Genomic DNA, 21,481 nt, shown 5'->3' with positions numbered 1-21,481 from the left:
GTCCCTGTGTGTCCCCGGGCACCCCTGGGTGCCCCTGGGGGTGCCCTGGTGGTGCTCTGTGTGCCCCTGTGTGTCCCCGGGCACCCCTGGGCGCCCCTGGGTGCCCACCTGTCCTCCTCGGGGATGTGCAGGGCCATCATCTGCAGGGGCTGGGAGCACTCCACGGCCCAGCCCTGGCGCTCGCCCAGGCGGGCGCTCTCCAGGGCCAGGAACTGGGTGGGCATGCGGCTCCAGGTGACGGGGCTGAGCTGCTGGATCACCAGGCGGGGCGGGCACTGCGGGGCCGGGTTCTGCCGCTCGCTGCTGAACATCGCCGCCGAGATGGGCATGATGTTCTGGGGGGCGGCACGGGGGTCAGGGGCACCCCCAGAGATCCCCCCGGGTCACCCCGCGCAGCCCGAGGGGCTGCCCCGAGTCCTCCCTGCGCTCCCACCGGGGCTGCCAGGGCCTCCCCAGCCTGAGACCCCCGCAGCCCACCAGGATCCGGGGTGTCGGGGGGTTTTGGGGGGCTGGAGGGGGTGTTTAGGGGGTGGGTGGGGGGTTTTGGGGGGTCTCAGGGGTCCTGTTTCATGGTGACTTGGGGTTTTGGGGGGTTTTGGGGTGCAGGAGGGTGTGGGTGGGGGGTTTTGGGGGGTCTCAGGGGTCCTGTTTCATGGTGACTTGAGGTTTTGGGGGGTTTTGGGGGGCAGGAGGGGGTGTTTAGGGGGTGGGTGGCAGGTTTTGGGGGGTCTCATGGGTCCTGTTTCATGGGGACGTGGGGTTTTGGGGTGCAGGAGGGAGTGTTTAGGGGGTGGGTGGGGGGTTTTGGGGGGTCTCAGGTCCTGTTTCATGGTGACTTGGGGTTTTGGGGGGGTTTGGGGTGCAGGAGGGAGTGTTTAGGGGGTGGGTGGGGGGTTTTGGGGGGTCTCAGGGGTCCTGTATCGTCGTGGTGTTCATGGTGACCTGGGGATTTTGATCTCAGAGACCATGGTGGTGTTCATGGGGGTTTTGGGGGGTTTTGGGGTGCAGGAGGGGGTGTTTAGGGGGTGTTCATGGGGGTTTTGGGGGGTCTCAGAGGTCCTGTTTCATGGTGACTTGAGGTTTTGGGGGGTTTTGGGGGGCAGGAGGGGGTGTTTAGGGGGTGGGTGGCAGGTTTTGGGGGGTCTCATGGGTCCTGTTTCATGGTGACTTGGGGTTTTGGGGGGTTTTGGGGTGCAGGAGGGGGTGTTTAGGGGGTGGGTGGGGGGTTTTGGGGGGTCTCAGAGGTCCTGTTTCATGGTGACTTGGGGTTTTGGGGGGTTTTGGGGGGCAGGAGGGGGTGTTTAGGGTGTGGGTGGGATGTTTTGGGGGGGTCTCAGGGATCCCACCCTATGGTGGTGTTCATGGTGACCTGGGGATTTGTTTTGGGGGATTTTGGGGGTGTTTCGGGGGTCCCACCCTGTGGTGATGTTCACGGTGACCTGGGGTTTTGTTTTGGGGGTTTTTGGGGGGGTCTCAGGGATCCCACCCTATGGTGGTGTTCACAGTGACCTGGGGTTCTGTTTTGGGGGTTTTTGGGGGTGTTTTGGGGGTCCCATACCCCAACACCCCCCTGGTGAGGCTCCCAGTCCTCACCTTGAGCTTGCCCAGCTCGAACTGGAGCACGTTTTGGGTGGTGGGCTGCACGAACACCGCCGGGAACAATTTGGTGTTGGGCTCCACCTGCAGGGACAGCGCTGCCGTGAGACCCCCGGGGTGGGCTGGGACCCCCAAACCCCACCTGGGGAGGGGTCGGGGGGGGCTGCAGCTCACCTGGAAGAAGGTGTTGATCTCTTTGCCGTTGGCCGTGAAGGTCATGAGCCCCGTGGCCAAGTCCACCAGGCAGCCGATGACCAGGTCGGTGTGGGACACCCGCGCCTGCTGGGTGGGGGTCGCAAACTCCCCCCCCCACACCATGTAGCAGTTGCTGCGCTTGATGCTGGGGACAAAAACGGGGTGAGACCCCCCAAATTACCCCCACAGACCATGGACCCCTCCCCTATTTAACCCCCACACCATGTAGCAGTTGCTGCGCTTGATGCTGGGGGGAAAAACGGGGTGAGACCCCCCCAAAATACCCCCACAGACCATGGACCCCTCCCCTATTTAACCCCCACACCATGTAGCAGTTGCTGCGCTTGATGCTGGGGGGGAAAATGGGGTGAGACCCCCCCAAAATACCCCCAGACCATGGACCAGTTGCCCCATTTGGGGTCTGTTTGGGGTACCTTTGGGATCCCATTTGGAGTCCCATTTGGGGTCCCTCTGGGATCCCATTAGGGGTCCCTTTGGGGTCCCATTGGGGTGTCAATGGGGGGTGTCAATGGGGTCCCATTTGGGGTCCCTTTGGGGTCCCTTTGGGGTCCCATTTGGGGTCCCTTTGGGGTCCCTTCGGGGTCCCTTTGGGGTCCCTTTTGGGATCCCATTTGGGGTCCCTTTTGGGATCCCATTTGGGGTCCCATTTCGGGTCCCATTTGGGGTCCCTTTTGGGATCCCATTTGGGGTCCCTTCAGGGTCCCATTTGGGGTCCCATTGGGGTCCCTTCGGGGTCCCTTCGGGGTCCCATTTGGGATCCCATTTGGGGTCCCTTTGGGGTTCCATTTGGGGTCCCATTTGGGGTCCCTTTGGGGTGTCAATGGGGTCCCTTTTGGGGTCCCTTCAGGGTCCCTTTTGGGGTCCCTTTTGGGGTCCCTTCGGGGTCCCTTTTGGGATCCCTTTTGGGGTCCCTTTGGGGTCCCTTTGGGATCCCATTTGGGATCCCATTTGGGGTCCCTTTTGGGGTCCCATTTGGGCTCCCTTTGGGGTCCCTTTTGGGATCCCATTTGGGGTCCCTTTGGGTCCCTTTGGGGTACCTGTCGTGCACGTTGCCGCGGTCGTCGCCCATGGTGACGGTGACGCTGCGCACGCGGCCCAGCTCGAAGTCGGGGTCGTGCTGGTGGAAGTGGGGGGTGACCCAGCCCACCCAGGCACTGCCCGGCTCCTGCCCCGCAAACAGCCGCACCGAGTAGTAGTACTGGGGACAGGGACAGGGGGACACGGTCAGGGACATGGGGACAGGGACATGGGGACATGGGGACATGGTCAGGGACAGGGACAGGGGGACACGGTCAGGGACAGGGACAGGGACAGGGACAGGGACATGGTCAGGGACAGGGACAGGGACAGCATCAGGGACGGGGACATGGGGACATGGGGACATGGGGACATGGGGACATGGGGACATGGTCAGGGACAGGGACAGCATCAGGGACGGGGACATGGGGACAGGGACAGGGACACGGTCAGGGACAGGGACAGGGGGACAGCGTCAGGGACAGGGTCAGGGACAGTGTCAGGGACAGGGGACATGGGGACATGGGGACATGGTCAGGGACAGCCACAGGGACAGGGGGACACGGTCAGGGACAGGGACAGGGGGACATGGGGACACGGTCAGGGACACGGGGACGGGGACAGGGATGGGGACATGGGGACATGGGGACACGGTCAGGGACAGGACAGCGTCAGGGACAGGGACGGGGACATGGGGACAGGGACAGGGACAGGACAGCGTCAGGGACAGGGACATGGGGACATGGTCAGGGACAGCCACAGGAACAGGGGACAGCGTCAGGGACAGGGGGACACGGTCAGGGACAGGGACGGGGACAGGGACAGGGACGGCGTCAGGGACAGTGACGGGGACATGGGGACATGGTCAGGGACAGCCACAGGAACAGGGGACAGCGTCAGGGACATGGGGACATGGTCAGGGACAGCCACAGGAACAGGGGACAGCGTCAGGGACATGGGGACACGGTCAGGGACAGGGACAGGGACAGGGACATGGGGACACGGTCAGGGACAGGGACAGGGACGGGGACATGGGGACAGGGACAGCGTCAGGGACAGGGACTGGGACATGGTCAGGGACAGGGATGGGGACAGGGACGGGGACGGGGACATGGGGACACGGTCAGGGACAGGGACGGGGACATGGGGACAGGGACGGGGACATGGGGACATGGGGACAGGGACGGGGACAGGGACAGGGGACATGGTCAGGGACAGGGACAGGGACATGGTCAGGGACAGGGGGACATGGGACATGGTCAGGGACAGGGGGACACAGTCAGGGACAGGGACATGGGGACATGGACAGGGACAGGGGGACACGGTCAGGGACATGGGGACAGGGACAGGGTCAGGGACATGGGGACTGGGACAGGGACAGGGTCAGGGACAGGGACAGGGACGGGGACAGGGACAGGGACAGGGTCAGGGGGACAGGGACAGCATCAGGGACAGGGACGTGGGGACAGGGACGGGGACAGGGACAGGGACAGGGACAGCGTCAGGGACAGGGACAGGGGGACACGGTCAGGGACAGGGACAGGGACAGGGACGGGGACAGGGACATGGGGACAGTGTCAGGGACATGGGGACACGGTCAGGGACAGGGGGACACAGTCAGGGACAGCGTCAGGGATTTGGGGACACAGTCAGGGACAGGGACAGGGACATGGGGACATGGTCAGGGACAGGGACAGGGACAGGGGGACACGGTCAGGGACAGCGTGACACGGTCAGGCACAGGGGGACATGGTCAGGGACAGTGTCAGGGATTTGGGGACGTGGTCAGGGACAGCCACAGGGACATGGGGACATGGTCAGGGACATGGGGACACGGTCAGGGACAGGGGGACAGGGTCAGGGACAGCCACAAGGACACGGGGACATGGGGACACGGTCAGGGACATGGAGACAGGGGGTTTTAGGGGGTTTTGGGGGGTTTTGAAGGTTTTTGGGGGTTTTCTTGGGGGTCCCGTACCGTGGTGGTGTTCATGATGACCTCGGGCTTTGGGGGATTTTGGGATTTTTGGGGTTTTTTTGGGGGTCCCGTACCGTGGTGGTGTTCATGATGACCTCGGGCTTTGGGGGATTTTGGGGTTTGGGGATTTTTGGGGATTTTTGGGGGTTTTCGGGGGGTTTTGGGGTCCCGTACCGTGGTGGTGTTCATGATGACCTTGGGCTTTGGGGGTTTTTGGGGGTTTTGGGGGGGTCCCGTACCGTGGTGGTGTTCATGATGACCTTGGGGTCTGGGGGATTTTGGGGTTTGGGGTTTTTTTGAGGGGTTTTGGGGGGTTTTTGGGTCCCGTACCATGGTGGTGTTCATGATGACCTCGGGCTTTGGGGGATTTTGGGATTTTTGGGGGTTTTTGGGGGTTTTGGGGTCCCGTACCGTGGTGGTGTTCATGAAGACCTCGGGGTCTGGGGGATTTTGGGGTTTGGGGGTTTTTGGGGGATTTTTGGGGGATTTTTTTGGGGTTTTGGGGTCCCGTACCATGGTGGTGTTCATGATGACCTCGGGGTCTGGGGGATTTTGGGATTTTTGGGGGGTTTTGGGGTTTTTTGGGGGTCCCGTACCGTGGTGGTGTTCATGATGACCTCGGGCTTTGGGGGATTTTGGGGTTTGGGGGTTTTTGGGGGTTTTTGGGGGTTTTTGGGGGTTTTGGGGTCCCGTACCGTGATGGTGTTCATGATGACCTCAGGCTTTGGGGGATTTTGGGATTTTTGGGGGTTTTTGGGGGTTTTGGGGTCCCGTACCGTGGTGGTGTTCATGATGACCTCGGGGTCTGGGGGATTTTGGGATTTTTGGGGGTTTTTGGGGTTTTTGGGGTCCCGTACCGTGGTGGTGTTCATGATGACCTCGGGGTCTGGGGGATTTTGGGATTTTTGGGGGTTTTGGGGGTTTTTTTGGGGGTCCCGTACCGTGGTGGTGTTCATGATGACCTCGGGGTCGTCGCGCTCGTCGGGCACCACGTCCTCCTCCAGCCGGGGCACGGGGGGGGGCGCGGGGGGGGGCGCGAACGGCGTCTTCCGCCCCTTGAACAGGAACCTGGGGGGCACCGGGGGGGGTCACCCCACTTTGGGGACCCCCAGGGAACCCCCAACATCCGGGGAACCCCATACACCCCCTAAGTGCCAGACTGGGGATGCACAGGGACCCCCCCAGGGATGGGTGTCACCCCCTTTTGGGGACCCTCAGAGTTATTGGGGACCCCCCAGCAGTGACTGACACCCCCTTTTGGGGACCCTCAGTTATTGGGGACCCCCCCAGCAGTGACTGACACCCCCTTTTGGGGACCCTCAGTTATTGGGGACCCCCCAGCAGTGACTGACACCCCCTTTTGGGGACCCTCAGTTATTGGGGACCCCCCTAGCAGGGGCTGACACCCCCTTTTGGGGACCCTCAGAGTTATTGGGGACCCCCCAGCAGTGGCTGACACCCCCTTTTGGGGACCCTCAGAGTTATTGGGGACCCCCCAGCAGTGGCTGACACCCCCTTTTGGGGACCCTCAGAGTTATTGGGGACCCCCCAGCAGTGGCTGACACCCCCTTTTTCCTGGCCCCCAACCCACGCACCCCCTTTTTGCTGCCCCCCACCCCCATTTTTCTGCCTTCCACCCCTTTTCACTGCCCCCCATCCCTTTTTTCTGCCCCCCACCCCCTTTTTTCTGCCCCCACCCCATGCACCCCATTTGCTGCCCCCCCCACGCACCCCCTTTTTTGCTGCCCTCACCCCCTTTTTACTGTCCCCCCACCCCACCCACCCCCTTTTCTCTGCCCCCTACCCCTTTTTGCTGCCCCCCACCCTATGCACCCCCTTTTTTCTACCCCCCCACCCCCATTTTTCTGCCCCCCACCCCTTTTCTCTGCCCCCCAACCCTTTTCGCTGCCCCCCACCCCTTTTTTCTACCCCCCCACCCCTTTTCTCTGCCCCCACCCCCTTTTCTCTACCCCCCCACCCCTTTTCTGTGCCCCCACCCCACTCACCCCCTCCTCGCTTTGCCCTTCTCGGTGGTCGCGTCCTTCTCGTTCTCGCCCCGCGGCGGCTCCCGGGGGGCGGCTCCGGGGGCGGCTCCCGGGGGTCCCTTCTCGCCGCCCCCCTCGTCCCCCTCGGCGCTGCGGGGTCCGGCCGAGCGCCGCAGCCGCTCGAAGTCCGAGAGGGGCTCGGCCGCGTCCTCGGGGGGCTCCGGCGGCGGCGCCCGCGGCAGCGGGGTGGCCCCGGGGGTGCAGCGGAACGTGGCGTGGAACTGCACCGGGAGGCTCAGCCGCAGGAACAGCAGCTCGGGCGGCGCCGCGGGGCTCCCGGAGCCGCGGTGCGACAGCCGCAGGCACGGCGGGGCGTCCACGGTGCCGTCCAGGCGGGTCACCTGCGGGGACAGCGCCGTGGCACCGGGGGGTGGCACCGGGGAGATAGCGGGGGAATAGTGGGGGGCACCCGGGATGGCACCGGGGGTGGCATCGGGGGCACAGCGGGGTGGCAGTGGGGGTGGCAAGGGGGCGACACAGGGATGGCAGTGGGGGGACAGCGGGGGGACAGCGGGGTGGCACAGGGGGACAGCGGGGGGACACCGGGGATGGCACCGGGGGGACAGCGGGGTGGCACCGGGGATGGCACCGGGGATGGCACCGGGGATGGCACCGGGACTCCCGGAGCCGCGGTGCGACAGCCGCAGGCACGGCGGGGCGTCCACGGTGCCGTCCAGGCGGGTCACCTGCGGGGACAGCGGGGGTGGCACCGGGGGACAGCGGGGGTGGCAATGGGGGGACAGCGGGGGGACAGCGGGGGTGGCAGTGGGGGTGGCACCGGGGGGACAGCGGGGGTGGCACTGGGGGTGGCACCGGGACTCCCGGAGCCGCGGTGCGACAGCCGCAGGCACGGAGGGGTGTCCACGGTACCGTCCAGCCGGGTCACCTGCGGGGACAGCGCCGTGGCACCGGGGGACAGCGGGGGGACAGCGGGGGGACAGCGGGGGGACAGCGGGGGTGGCACCGGGGATGGCACCGGGGATGGCACCGGGACTCCCGGAGCCGCGGTGCGACAGCCGCAGGCACGGCGGGGCGTCCACCGTGCCGTCCAGCCGGGTCACCTGCGGGGACAGCGCGGTGGCACTGGGGGGACAGCGGGGGGACAGCGGGGGACAGCGGGGGGACACCGGGGATGGCACCGGGGGGACAGCGGGGTGGGAGTGGGGGTGGAAAGGGGGGGACAGCGGGAGGACAGCGGGGGGACACCGGGGGACAGCGGGGACAGCAGGGGGACAGCGGGGGTGGCACCGGGGGGACAGCGGGGTGGCACCGGGGGTGGCACCGGGACTCCCGGAGCCGCGGTGCGACAGCCGCAGGCACGGCGGGGCGTCCACGGTGCCGTCCAGGCGGGTCACCTGCGGGGACAGCGCCGTGCCACCGGGGGACAGCGGGGGTGGCACAGGGGGGACAGCGGGGACAGCGGGGGTGGCACCGGGGGGACAGCGGGGACAGCGGGGGTGGCACCGGGGGGACAGCGGGGTGGCAACGGGGGGACAGCGGGGGGACAGTGGGGGGACAGCGGGGGTGGCACTGGGGGTGGCACCGGGACTCCCGGAGCCGCGGTGCGACAGCCGCAGGCACGGGGGCGCGTCCACGGTGCCATCCAAGCGGGTCACCTGCGGGGACAGCGGGGGTGGCACTGGGGGACAGCGGGGTGGCATCGAGGGGACAGCGCGGTGGCAGCGGGGGGACACCGGGGGGACGGTGGGGTGGCACCGGGGGGACAGCGGGGGACAGCGCGGTGCTACCGGGGGGACAGCGGGGGGACATCGGGAGGACACAGGGGGGACAGCGGGGGTGGAAAGTGGAGACACCGGGGGTGGCACAGGGGGGACAGCGGGGTGTCATTGGGGGGACAGCGGGGGTCACAGCGAGGGGACACCGGGGGACAGCGGGGGGACAGCGGGGGTGGCATCGGGGGTGGCAGTGGGGGGACACCGGGGGGAGAGCGGGGGCACACTGGGGGGACACCGGGGGTGGCAGCGGGGGGACAGTGGGGGCACACTGGGGGGACACCGGGTGTGGCAGCGGGGGGACAGCGGGGGTGGCAGCGAGGGTGGCAAAGGGGGGACACCGAGGGGACACCGGGGGGAGAGCGGGGTGGCAGTGGGGGGACCCGGATTTGGGGACATTTCACCTCATTTTGGGGACATTTCACCTGGTTTTGGGGACATTTCACCTCGTTTTGGGGGCACTTCACCCCATTTTGGGGACATTTCACCTCGTTTTGGGGACAGTTCACCTGGTTTTGGGGGCACTTCACCCCATTTTGGGGACAGTTCACCTGGTTTTGGGGGCACTTCACCCCATTTTGGGGGCACTTCACCCCATTTTGGAGACAGTTCATCACATTTTGGGGACATTTCACCTCGTTTTGGGGACACTCAGGGACAAAACCCCCGCCAAGGGATGGGTGGCACACACCGGGGATAGGCAGCACCCCACTTTGGGGACATTTGGGGACTTTTAGGAACTCCCAAATCCCCCCAAATCCCCCCAGGGACCCCCCTCACCTCCAGCTGGGGGTGCTCGGGGGGCACTGGGATGAACTGGGGCAGGCTGTGGCTGAACCAGAGCGCGATGGGGACCCCAAATCCCCCCAAATCCCCCCAAATCCCCCCTCACCTCCAGCTGGGGGTGGTCGGGGGGCACTGGGATGAACTGGGGCAGGCTGTGGCTGAACCAGAGCGCGATGGGGACCCCAAATCCCCCCAAATCCCCCCCAAATCCCCCCTCACCTCCAGCTGGGGGTGGTCGGGGGGCACTGGGATGAACTGGGGCAGGCTGTGGCTGAACCAGAGCGCGATGGGGACCCCAAATACCCCCAGGGACCCCCCTCACCTCCAGCTGGGGGTGGTCGGGGGGCACTGGGATGAACTGGGGCAGGCTGTGGCTGAACCAGAGCGCGATGGGCCGTTTCATGTTGATGGCGAAGGGTTCGTAGCCCTCCTGCAGGCCGCAGATGCCGAAGTAGCGCAGCGTCCCCACGTCCTGGCCCAGGTTCAGGTGGCCCTCCTGGCCCAGCCCCAGGCTGCACACGGGGACAAAGCCTGGGGGGCACGGGGGGGTCAGAACTGGGACCCCAGACCCACCCCAGACCCGCCCCAGAGACCCCAGACCCACGTCCTGGCCCAGGTTCAGGTGGCCCTCCTGGCCCAGCCCCAGGCTGCACACGGGGACAAAGCCTGGGGGACACGGGGGGGTCAGAAATGGGACCCCAGACCTGCCCCAGAGACCCCAGACCCACCCCAGAGACCCCAGACCCACCCCTGATGCGCCCAGGCCCATCCCTGGATCCCCCAGACCCATTCCTGCTTCCTCCAGACCCACCCCAGAGCCCTCAGACCCATCCCTGGATCCCCCAGTCCCATTTCTGCTGCCCCCAGACCCACCCCAGAGCCCTCAGACCCATCCCTGGATCCCCCAGATCCATCCCTGGATCCCCCAGACCCACCCTTGGTGCCCCCAGACCCATTTTTGCTGCCCCCAGACCCATCCCTGGATCCCCCAGAGCCCCCAGACCCATCCCTGAATCCCCCAGCCCCATTCTTGCTGCCCCCAGACCCACTCTTGGTGCCCCCAGACCCATCCCTGGATCCCCCAGACCCATCGCTGGATCCCTCAGACCAATTCCTGCTGCCCCCAGATCCATCCCTGGATCCCCCAGACCCACCCTTGGTACCCCCAGACCCACCCCAGAGCCCCCAGACCCACCCCAGAGCCCCCAGACCCATCCCTGGATCCCCCAGACCCACCCCTGATGCCCCCACACCCACCCTTGGTGCACCCAGACCCATCCCTGGATCCCCCAGACCCATCCCTGAATCCCCCAGACCCACCCTTGCTGCCCCCAGCCCCATTCCTGCTGCCCCCAGCCCCATTCCTGCTGCCCCCAGCCCCATTCCTGCTGCCCCCAGACCCACCCCAGAGCCCCCAGACCCATCCCGGGATCCCCCAGCCCCATTCCTGCTGCCCCCAGTCCCATTCCTGCTAACCCCAGCCCCACCCCCGCTCCTCCCCCAGCCCAGGTGACCCCAGGGGGGTGTCCCCAAGCCCAAGGACGCCCCAGGCCGGGGTCGCCCCCTCACCGTCGGCCACCTCGAAGTCCCTGAAGGCCACCTCGGAGCCGGCGTCCCCGATCAGCGCCTCCCCGTTCAGGGTGAAGCTCATGTGGCACTCGCCCAGGTCGATCAGGCAGCCCACCACGTCCCCCGCCTGCCAGGGCCGGCCAAAGGACTCGCCCCCCACGTGCCACCGCTGGGCCTGGGGTCACAGGGGTCACAGGGGTCACCAGGGGTCACAGGGGTCACAGGGGTCACAGGGACCCACCACGTCCCCGGCCTGCCAGGGCCGGCCAAAGGACTCGCCCCCCACGTGCCACCGCTGGGCCTGGGGTCATGGGGGGGACACAGGGGTCACAGGGGGGTCACAGGGGGTCACAGGGGTCACCAGGGGTCACCAGGGGTCACCAGGGGTCACCAGGGGTCACAGGGGTCACAGGGGGGTCACAGGGGTCACCAGGGGTCACAGGGGTCACAGGGACCCACCACGTCCCCCGCCTGCCAGGGCCGGCCAAAGGACTCGCCCCCCACGTGCCACCGCTGGGCCTGGGGTCACAGGGGTCACAGGGGTCACAGGGGTCACAGGGGTCACAGGGGTCACAGGGGTCACAGGGGGGTCACAGGGGTCACAGGGGTCACAGGGACCCACCACGTCCCCGGCCTGCCAGGGCCGGCCAAAGGACTCGCCCCCCACGTGCCACCGCTGGGCCTGGGGTCACAGGGGTCACAGGGGGTCACAGGGGTCACAGGGGTCACAGGGACCCACCACGTCCCCCGCCTGCCAGGGCCGGCCAAAGGACTCGCCCCCCACGTGCCACCGCTGGGCCTGGGGTCACAGGGGTCACAGGGGGTCACAGGGGGTCACAGGGGTCACAGGGGACATCCCCCCATGTCCCCTTCATGTCACCCTGTGTTCCCCTCATGTCCCCCCACATGTCCCTGTGTGTCCCTACATGTCCCCGGCTGTCCCCCCGTGTCCCCCCATGTCCCCATGTCCCCACCCGTGTCCCCATGTCCCCCCAGGGCTCACCCGGTGCCCGTTGAAGACGAAGGCCGTGTCCCCACCCGTGTCCCCCTGTGTCCCCCTGTGTCCCCCCATGTCCCCACGTGTCCCCGGCTGTCCCCACCCGTGTCCCGGTGTCCCCCCATGTCCCGGGGCTCACCCGGTGCCCGTTGAAGACAAAGGCCATGTCCCCCCGTGTCCCCATGTGTCCCCCCCATGTCCCCATGTCCCCCCATGTCCCCGTGTCCCCCCAGGCTCAGCTGGTGCCCGTTGAAGATGAAGGCCATGTCCCCCCCGTGTCCCCCTGTGTCCCCCCGTGTCCCCCCGTGTCCCCCTGTGTCCCGGGGCTCACCCGGTGCCCGTTGAAGACGAAGGCCATGTCCCCCCCGTGTCCCACCCCGTGTCCCTGGCTGTCCCCACCCGTGTCCCCGTGTCCCCAGGGCTCACCAGGTGCCCGTTGAAGACGAAGGCCATGTCCCCCTGTGTCCCCCCGTGTCCCCCCGTGTCCCCCTGTGTCCCCATGTCCCCAGGGCTCACCCGGTGCCCGTTGAAGACGAAGGCCATGTCCCCCCCCATGTCCCCACATGTCCCCCCGTGTCCCTGGCTGTCCCCACCCGTGTCCCCCTGGTGTCCCGGGGCTCACCCGGTGCCCGTTGAAGACGAAGGCCATGTCCCCCCCCCATGTCCCCATGTCCCCCCGTGTCCCTGGCTGTCCCCACCCGTGTCCCCCCATGTCCCCCCGTGTCCCCATGTCCCGGGGCTCACCCGGTGCCCGTTGAAGACGAAGGCCATGTCCCCCCGTGTCCCCATGTGTCCCTCCCGTGTCCCCATGTCCCCCCATGTCCCCGGTGTCCCCCCAGGGCTCACCCGGTGCCCGTTGAAGACGAAGGCCATGTCCCTCCCCGTGTCCCCCCGTGTCCCCCCGTGTCCCCCCATGTCCCCCCGTGTCCCTGGCTGTCCCCACCCGTGTCCCCCTGGTGTCCCCAGGCTCACCCGGTGCCCGTTGAAGACGAAGGCCATGTCGTCGGCGCCCAGCTCGGTGTCGGGGCGCAGGCCGGGCCGGGCCCACCCCACGCGCATCTCTCCGGCCGTCACCGCCTGGAACTCGAAGTACCAACGGCCGCTGCGCACGGCCGAGCTGCGCTCCGCCCGGAACAGCCGCGGCCGGGGGGCGCGGGGACCCCCGGGAACCGTGCCCTGCGAGGCTGGGGGGGGACAGGGGTCAGCACCCCAAAAACGGCACCCAGAGAGCCCAAAAATGGGACATGGAACCCCAAAAACGGCACCCGGAGAGCCGCGCTCTGCCCGGAACAGCCGTGGCCGGGGGGCGCGGGGACCCCCGGGAACCGTGCCCTGCGAGGCTGGGGGGGGACAGGGGTCAGCACCCCAAAAACGGGACATGGAAACGCAGAAACGGGACATGGAACCCCAAAAACAGCACCCAGAGAGCCCAAAAACAGCACCCAGAGAGCTGCGCTCTGCCCGGAACAGCCGCGGCCGGGGGGCGCGGGGACCCCCGGGAACCGTGCCCTGCGAGGCTGTGGGGGGACAGGGGGTCAGCACCCCAAAAACGGGACATGGAACCCCAAAAACGGCACCCAGAGAGCCCAAAAACAGCACCCAAAAACGGCACCCAGAGAGCCGCGCTCTGCCCGGAACAGCCGCGGCCGGGGGGCGCGGGGACCCCCGGGAACTGTGCCCTGCGAGGCTGGGGGGGGACAGGGGTCAGCACCCCAAAAACGGGACATGGAACCCCAAAAACGGCACCCAGAGAGCCCAAAAACGGGACACGGAACCCCAAAAACGGCACCCAGAGAGCCGCGCTCTGCCCGGAACAGCCGCGGCCGGGGGGCGCGGGGACCCCCGGGAACCGCCCCCTGCGAGGCTGTGGGGGGGAGCGGGGGTCAGCACCCCAAAAACGGGACAGGGAACCCCAAAAACGGCACCCAGAGAGCCCAAAAACGGCACCCAGAGAGCCCAAAAACGGCACCCAGAGAGCCCAAAAACGGGACATGGAACCCCAAAACAGGAGATGGAACCCAAAATGGGACATGGAACCCCAAAAATGGGATATGGAAATCCAAAAATGGGACATGGAATCCCAAAACCAAGAGATAGAAACCCAAAAACGGGACATGGAACCCCAAAAAATGCACCCAAAAATGGCACCCAGAGAGCCCAAAAAAGGGACATGGAACCCCAAAAACGGGATATGGAACCCCCAAAACGGGACATGGAACCCCAAAAATGGGACATGGAACCCCAAAAACGGGACATGGAACCCCAAAACCAAGAGATAGAAACCCAAAAACGGGACATGGAACCCCAAAAACGGGACATGAAGACCCAAAAATGGGACATGGAAACCCAAAAACGGGACATGGAACCCCAAAACGGGAAATGGAACCCCAAAACCGGGACATGGAACCCCAAAAGTGGCACCCAAACAGCACCAACAGCCACGGCCGGGGGGCGCCGGGACCCCCCGAGGGCACACCCTGAGAATCTGGGGGAGAACAGGGGGGGTCAGTACCCCAAAACGGGACACGGAGAGCCCCAGGAAGGTCACACAGAAGGCCCCAAGTGTCCCCAAGTGTCCCCAGGTGTCCCCAGGTGTCCCCGGGCCACTCACGCGTCTCCTGGTCGGGGGGCTCGATGTTGTAGCCGTAGCCCAGCAGGGTCCGCACGGCCTGGCACAGGCTCTCGCGGTTGGTGGCCTTGGTGCCCTCGTCCAGCAGGTTGTAGGGGACCAGCCGCGGGTTCCGCTTGTTCTTGATGTCCTGGGGACGCGGGGACATGGGGCTCAGGGGTGTGGGGACATGGGGACACGGGGCTCAGGGGTGTGGGGACATGGGGACAGAGGGCTCGGGATGTGGGGACACCCCCAGAGGTGTAGGGACATGGGGACAGAGGGCTCGGGGTGTGGGGACACGGGGACACAGGGGTGTGGGGACACGGGGACAGCAGGGTTGGGGCGTGGGGACATGGGGACACCCCCACAGGTGTGGGGACACAGGGACAGAGGGCTCGGGGGTGTGGGGACCCAGGGACACCCCCACAGGTGTGGGGACACGGGGACACCGGGCTCAGGGGTGTGGGGACCCAGGGACACCCCCACAGGTGTGGGGACACGGGGACACCGGGCTCAGGGGTGTGGGGACACGGCCATGGGGACACAGGGCACGGCCAAGAGGGGTTTTTGGGGAGGCCAGGGGTGGGCGGTGTCCCTCTGGGGGATTTGGGGTCCCCAGAGGGTCCCCAGGGGGTCCCCAGGAGGTCCCCAGGGGGTCCCCACCTGGGTGGTGCTGTAGGTCCAGCCCTGCTGGACCCTGTCCCGGGCCCAGACGTTGTGGCCGTTCTCGGCCAGGCGATCCACCAGGGTCAGCTGGGCCGGCGTCAGCCGCACGTGCGACAGGTCCAGCGGGGCCGGCTTGTACCCGTTGGACATGGTGTACCTGGGGAGGGGGGACACACCTGTGGGACCACCCCTGGGTGCCCTGGGCCACCCAGAACTCACCCCACCCATGGGGACCCCAAACCTCCTCAATGGTGTCCAAACTGGGACATCCCAACCCAACTGGGACATCCCAACTCAATGGGGATGTCACAACCCAACCTTGACCCGTTGGACATGGTGTACCTGGGGAGGGGGGACACGCCTGTGGGACCACCCCTGGGCGCCCTGGGGCACCCCGGGGCACCCAGAACTCACCCCACCCATGGGCACCCCAAACCTCCTCAATGGTGTCCAAACTGGGACATCCCAACCCAACTGGGACATCCCAACCCCAAACTGGGACATCCCAACCTGACCTTGACCCGTTGGACATGGTGTACCTGGGGAGGGGGGACACACCTGTGGGACCACCCCCAGGGCACCCTGGGGCACCCCGGGGCACCCAGAACTCACCCCACCCATGGGGACCCCAAACCTCCTCAGTGGTGTCCAAACCGGGACATCCCAACCCAACTGGGACATCCCAACCCAACTGGGACATCCCAACCCCAAACTGGGACATCCCAACCCCAAACTGGGACCCCAAACTGGGATCCCCTACAGGGATTCCCCCAAACTGGGACCTCAAACTGGGACCCCTACAGGGACCCCCCCCAAACTGGGATCCCCTACAGGGACCCCCCCAAACTGGGACCCCCACCCCCCCCAAACTGGGACCCCCGCCCCCCCAGCCCCCCAAACTGGGACCCCCGCCCCCCCCGCCCCCCCCAAACTGGGACCCCCCCACCCCCCCAACCCCCCCAAACTGGGACCCCCACCCCCCCAGCCCCCCAAACTGGGACCCCCGCCCCCCCAGCCCCCCAACCCACGTCTTGGGCAGTTTGATCTTCCTCAGGTTCTCCTCAGCCTTCTCGTCCGCCATCCCCACGTGGCAGCCCAGGGCCAGCAGCGTCCTGGGGACACCCCAAAAATCAGCACCCCCAAACCTCCCACCCCCCAAAGCCCCCCTGCCCCAAACCCAGCACCCCCAACTCCAGGGGGCTCAGGGTGGGGGGGACCCCAAAACTCAGACTGGTCTGGGGAGACACCCCAAAGTGGGGGAGCCCCAAACCCACCCCAGCCCCCCCAGGCTGAGGTGAGGGGTGACCCCAAAACCATCTGAACCCCAAAACCCCCCCAGTCCCCCCAGTCTGAGGTGAGGGGTGACCCTAAATCCATCTGAACCCCAAAACCCCCCCAAAAACCCCCCCAGTCTGAGGTGAGGAGTGACCCCGAAAAGCCCCCCAGTCCCCCCAGTCTGAGGTGAGGGGTGACCCCAAATCCATCTGAACCCCAAAACCCCCCAAACTCCCCCAGTCTGAGGTGAGGGGTGACCCCAAAACCATCTGAACCCCAAAACCCCCCCAAAAACCCCCCCAGTCTGAGGTGAGGGGTGACCCCAAAACCATCTGAACCCCAAAATCCCCCCCGTCCCCCCAGTCTGAGGTGAGGGGTAACCCCAAAACCATCTGAACCCCAAAATCCCCCCAAACTCCCCAGTCTCCCAATCCCCCAAACTCCCCCAGGTGAGGGGTGACCCCAAAACCATCCCCACCACCCCCAGGCTCAGAGGGGACCCCAAACCCGCGTCGTTTTGGGGCGATTCCTCCCCAAACCCACTTCCCCTTTCCCTGGGGGTCCCCCAAAGCGGAGGGGACCCCCAAATTTCCCGGTGCCCCTCACTTGAGGGTCTCCCCCGACATCTGGAGGTTGTAGCCGCGCTCGGGCTCGGGGAGGCTGTGGAAGCTCAGCAGACAGGGGTGCAGCCGCTGCACGTCGTCCCGGACCTGGGGCACCCCAAAAACACCTCCTGGCCACCGGCACCACCCCCAGCCCGGCCAGGGACCCCCAAAAACCCACCCCAAAGGATCCACCGAAAGCACCCCACGGGATCGCCTCAGAAAGGACCCAAAGCTCAGGGAACCCCGAAAAGGGATCCCCGAAAAGGGGAAACCCCAATTTAGGGAGCCCCAAAAAGGGACCTCAATCTGGGGACCCTTCCAAAGGATATCAAATAGGGGATTTTGGGGTTCCCTGGGGGATTTTGGGGTTCCCTGGTGGGATTTTGGGGTTCCTGGGGGGATTTTGGGGTGTCTGGTAAAGATTTTGGGGTTCCATGGGGGATTTCAGGGTTCCCTGGTGGGATTTTTGGGGTTCCTGGGGGGATTTTGGGGTGTCTGGTGAAGATTTTTGGGTTCCCCAGGGGGATTTTGGGGTTCCATGGGGGATTTTGGGGTGCCCCACTCACAGGCCCGTAGGTCCAGCCCTGCTCGATGCGGGTCAGGGCCCAGAGCTCAGGGTGGGTTTGGGGGTTTTTGTGGGGGTTTTGTGGGGTTTTGTGGGGTTTTTGTGGGGTTTTTGTGGGGTTTTATGATGGGGTTTGGGGTTCCCAGGGGGTTTTAGGATCCCCGGGGGAATTTCGGGGTTCCTGGGGGGTTTTGGGGTGCCCCACTCACAGGCCCGTAGGTCCAGCCCTGCTCGATGCGGGTCAGGGCCCAGAGCTCAGGGTGGGTTTGGGGGTTTTTGTGGGGTTTATGATGGGGTTTGGGGTTCCCAGGGGATTTTAGGATCCCCGGGGGAATTTCGGGGTTCCTGGGGGGTTTTGGGGTGCCCCACTCACAGGCCCGTAGGTCCAGCCCTGCTCGATGCGGGTCAGGGCCCAGAGCTCGTGGATGTTCTCCGCCAGCTTCTCCCGGATGCGCTCCAGGTGTGGGGGCAGCACGATCTGGGGGGGAAAAAGGGGGTGTTGGACCCCACAAAACCCCCCAAACCCCGTGAAACCCCCTAAACCCTGCCCCAAATCCCACCTCCCTCCCCCTAACCCCCATCCCAACCCCTCTAACCCCCATCCCAATCCCCCCAATCCTCCTTCCATCCCCCCAAACCCTGTCCCAATCCCCCCAATCCCCCTTCCATCCCCCCAATTCCCATCCCAATCCCCCCAAAACCCCCTCCCATGCCCCCTAACCCCCATCCCAATCCCCCCAGTCCCCCTTCCATCCCCCCAAAACCCCCTTCGATCGCCCCAAAACCCCCTTCCATGCCCCCTAACCCCCATCCATCCCCCCAAAACCCCCTTCCATCCCCCCCAATCCCCCTTCCATCCCCCCCAATCCCCCTTCCATCACCCCAAAACCCCCTCCCATCCCCCCAAAACCCCCTTCCATCCCCCCTAACCCCCTTCCATCCCCCCAAACCCCCCTTCCATCCCCCCAAAACCCCCTCCCATGCCCCCCAAACCCCCTTCCATCCCCCCAATCCCCCTTCCATCCCCCCCAAACCCCCTTCCATCCCCCCAAAACCCCCTTTCATCCCCCCTAACCCCCATCCCAATCCCCCCAATCCCCCTTCCATCCCCCCAAAACCCCCTTCCATCCCCCCAAAACCCCCTTCCATCCCCCCAAATCCCCCTTCCATCCCCCCAAATCCCCCTTCCATCCCCCCAATCCCCCTTCCATCCCCCCAATCCCCCCTCCATCCCCCCAAACCCCCTTCCATCCCCCCCTAACCCTGTCCCAATCCCCCCAATTCCCATCCCAATCCCCCCAATCCCCCTTCCATCCCCCTAACCCACATCCCAATCCCCCTTCCATCCCCCCAAAACCCCCTTCTATCCCCCCAAAACCCCCTCCCATGCCCCCCAAAACCCCTTCCCCTGCCCCCCAGTCCCCCTCCCCTGCCGGGCCGCACCTGGCAGGTGTCCACGGGGCAGGGGGTGAAGGCGGTGTGGGGCAGGGCGCGGCCGGGCCCGAGCAGGCTGCGGGCCCCGGGCGGGGCCGAGCCGCGGTACGCGGTCAGCGGCTCCAGCCGCAGCCGCTCCCGGGGCAGCAGCGCCTCGGCGCAGGGCGCGTACCCGGGCGGGGGCACGAAACGGAACTCGCCGTGCCGGCCCCCGAGCAGGAACCGCAGCCTGGGGGGCAGGGGGGGGTACCCCGGTGAGAGACGGACCCATAGAGACCCCACAGACCCCATAGACCTCATAGAAACCCCCCAGCAGGAACCGCAGCCTGGGGGGCAGGGGGGGTTCCGGAGTGAGACCGGACCCATAGAGACCCCATAGATCCCATAGAAACCCCACAGTGAGAGCCAAACCCACAGAGACCCCACAGACCTCATAGAAACCCCCCAGCAGGAACCGCAGCCTGGGGGGCACAGGGGGGTACCGGAGTGAGAGACGGACCCACAGAGACCCCACTGAAACCCCCCAGACCCCATAGAAACCCCCCAGTGAGAGCCGGACCCATAGAGACCCCATAGACCCCATAGAAACCCCCCCTGAGAGCCCCGGACCCATAGAGACCCCATAGACCCCATAGAAACCCCCCTGAGAGCCCCGGACCCACAGAGACCCCATAGACCCCATAGAAACCCCCCAGCAGGAACCGCAGCCTGGGGGGCAGGGGGGTACCCGGGTGAGAGCGGACCCACAGAGACCCCCCCAGTGAGAGCCGGACCCATAGAGACCCCATAGACCCCATAGAAACCCCCCAGCAGGAACCGCAGCCTGGGGGGCAGGGGGCACCCCGGTGAGAGCCGGACCCATAGAAACCCCATAGAAACCCCACAGTGAGAGCCGGACCCATAGAGACCCCATAGATCACCCCCTGAGAGCCCCGGACCCATAGAGACCCCATAGACCCCATAGAAACCCCCCCATTGAGAGCCAAACCCACAGAGACCCCACAGACCTCATAGAAACCCCCCAGCAGGAACCACAGCCTGGGGGGCAGGGGGTACCCCGGTGAGACCGGACCCATAGAGACCCCACTGAAACCCCACAGACCCCATAGAAACCCCCCAGTGAGAGCCGGACCCATAGAGACCCCACAGACCCCACAGGAGCCCCCAAACCCACACCCCAACTCCCCCAGAGCCGCTCAGCCCCTCCTTTAAGGATCCCACCCCCCACTTTAGGGGTCCCACCCCCTTTTAGGGGTCCCACCCCCCACTTTAGGGGTCCCACCCCCTTTTAGGGGTCCCACCCCCCACTTTAGGGGTCCCAGCCCCTTTCAGGGGTCCCACCCCCCACTTTATGGATCCCAGCCCCCACTTTAGGGGTCCCAGCCCGTTTCAGGGGTCCCACCCCCCACTTTAGGGGTCCCAGCCCCTTCCAGGGGTCCCGCCCCCCAGTCTGGGGGTCCCCCTCACCGGACCCCCGCCGAGAAGCTGGCCACGGGGCTGAAGAGGGTGTCGAGGTTGAAGCCCTCCAGGACCCCCTGGACCGGGGCCCCGTTGAGGCGGAAGGAGGCGCTGGGGACCCCCAAATCCAGGCAGCAGCTGACCACGTCCCCCTCGGCCAGAGCCCGGCGCTGGGGGGACGCCACGGCCTTGGGGACACCCCCTGGGGGGACAGAGGGGTCAGGGGGGTCACAGGGGTCACAGAGGGTCCCAGAAGGTCCCAGAGGGTTCCCAAGGTGGTCCCAGGTGCTCCCGGGTGGTCCCAGGGGGCTCCCAAGGTGGTCCCGGGGGTTCCCAAGGTGCTCCTGGGTGGTCCCAGGGTGGTCCCAGAGGGTCCCAGGGGGTTCCCAAGGTGGTCCCAGAGGGTCCCAGGGGGTCCCAGAGGGTTCCCAGGGTGGTCCCAGGATGTTCTCAGGGAGTTCCAGAGGGTCCCAGAGGGTCCCAGGGGGTTCCCAAGGTGGTGCCAGAGGGTCCCAGGGGGTTCCCAGGATGTTCCCAGGGAGTTCCAGAGGGTCCCAGGGGGTTCCCAGGGTGGTCCCAGAGGGCTCCCAAGGTGCTCCCGGGTGGCCCTGGGTGGTCCCAGGGAGTTCCTGGGCATTCCCAAGGTGGTCCCAGGGGTTCCCAAGGTGCTCCCGGGTGGTCCCAGGTGCTCCCGGGTGGTCCCAGGTGGTCCCAGGGGGTTCCCAAGGTGGTCCCAGGGGCTCCCAAGGTGCTCCTGGGTGGTCCCAGGTGGTTCCTAAGGTGGTCCCAGGGGCTCCCAAGGTGCTCCCAGGTGGTCCCAGGGGCTCCCAAGGTGCTCTCGGGTGGTCCCAGGTGGTCCCAGGGGGTTCCCAGGTGGTCCTAAGGTGCTCCTGGGTGGCCCCGGGAGCTCCCAAGATGCTCCTGGGTGGT

The 21,481-nt window shown here is 66.4% G+C and overlaps 1 protein-coding gene across 1 annotated transcript in view; it reads right to left on the bottom strand.

Annotated features, from left to right (window-relative positions):
* The window catches only part of RYR1 (ryanodine receptor 1), a 108,773-nt gene that overhangs the window by 66,827 nt on the left and 20,465 nt on the right, over positions 1 to 21,481 (bottom strand). The window contains exons 19-34 of the mRNA XM_072920919.1: positions 20,561 to 20,753; positions 19,103 to 19,322; positions 18,033 to 18,137; positions 17,096 to 17,199; positions 16,243 to 16,326; positions 15,212 to 15,371; positions 14,549 to 14,696; positions 12,910 to 13,121; positions 10,941 to 11,115; positions 9,694 to 9,902; positions 6,814 to 7,193; positions 5,749 to 5,875; positions 2,850 to 3,010; positions 1,771 to 1,936; positions 1,594 to 1,680; positions 109 to 335 (exon numbers count right to left, since the gene is read on the bottom strand). Of these exons, the coding sequence (XP_072777020.1) occupies positions 109 to 335; positions 1,594 to 1,680; positions 1,771 to 1,936; positions 2,850 to 3,010; positions 5,749 to 5,875; positions 6,814 to 7,193; positions 9,694 to 9,902; positions 10,941 to 11,115; positions 12,910 to 13,121; positions 14,549 to 14,696; positions 15,212 to 15,371; positions 16,243 to 16,326; positions 17,096 to 17,199; positions 18,033 to 18,137; positions 19,103 to 19,322; positions 20,561 to 20,753 (2,758 nt within the window). The remainder of the gene's footprint in view (positions 1 to 108; positions 336 to 1,593; positions 1,681 to 1,770; positions 1,937 to 2,849; positions 3,011 to 5,748; positions 5,876 to 6,813; positions 7,194 to 9,693; positions 9,903 to 10,940; positions 11,116 to 12,909; positions 13,122 to 14,548; positions 14,697 to 15,211; positions 15,372 to 16,242; positions 16,327 to 17,095; positions 17,200 to 18,032; positions 18,138 to 19,102; positions 19,323 to 20,560; positions 20,754 to 21,481) is intronic.

Source organism: Taeniopygia guttata, chromosome 34 (genome assembly GCF_048771995.1).
Source record: "Taeniopygia guttata chromosome 34, bTaeGut7.mat, whole genome shotgun sequence".
Taxonomy (NCBI): Eukaryota; Metazoa; Chordata; class Aves; order Passeriformes; family Estrildidae; genus Taeniopygia; species Taeniopygia guttata.
The sequence above is the reverse complement of the archived record's forward strand: the minus strand, read 5'-3'. Positions and strand labels throughout refer to the sequence as shown.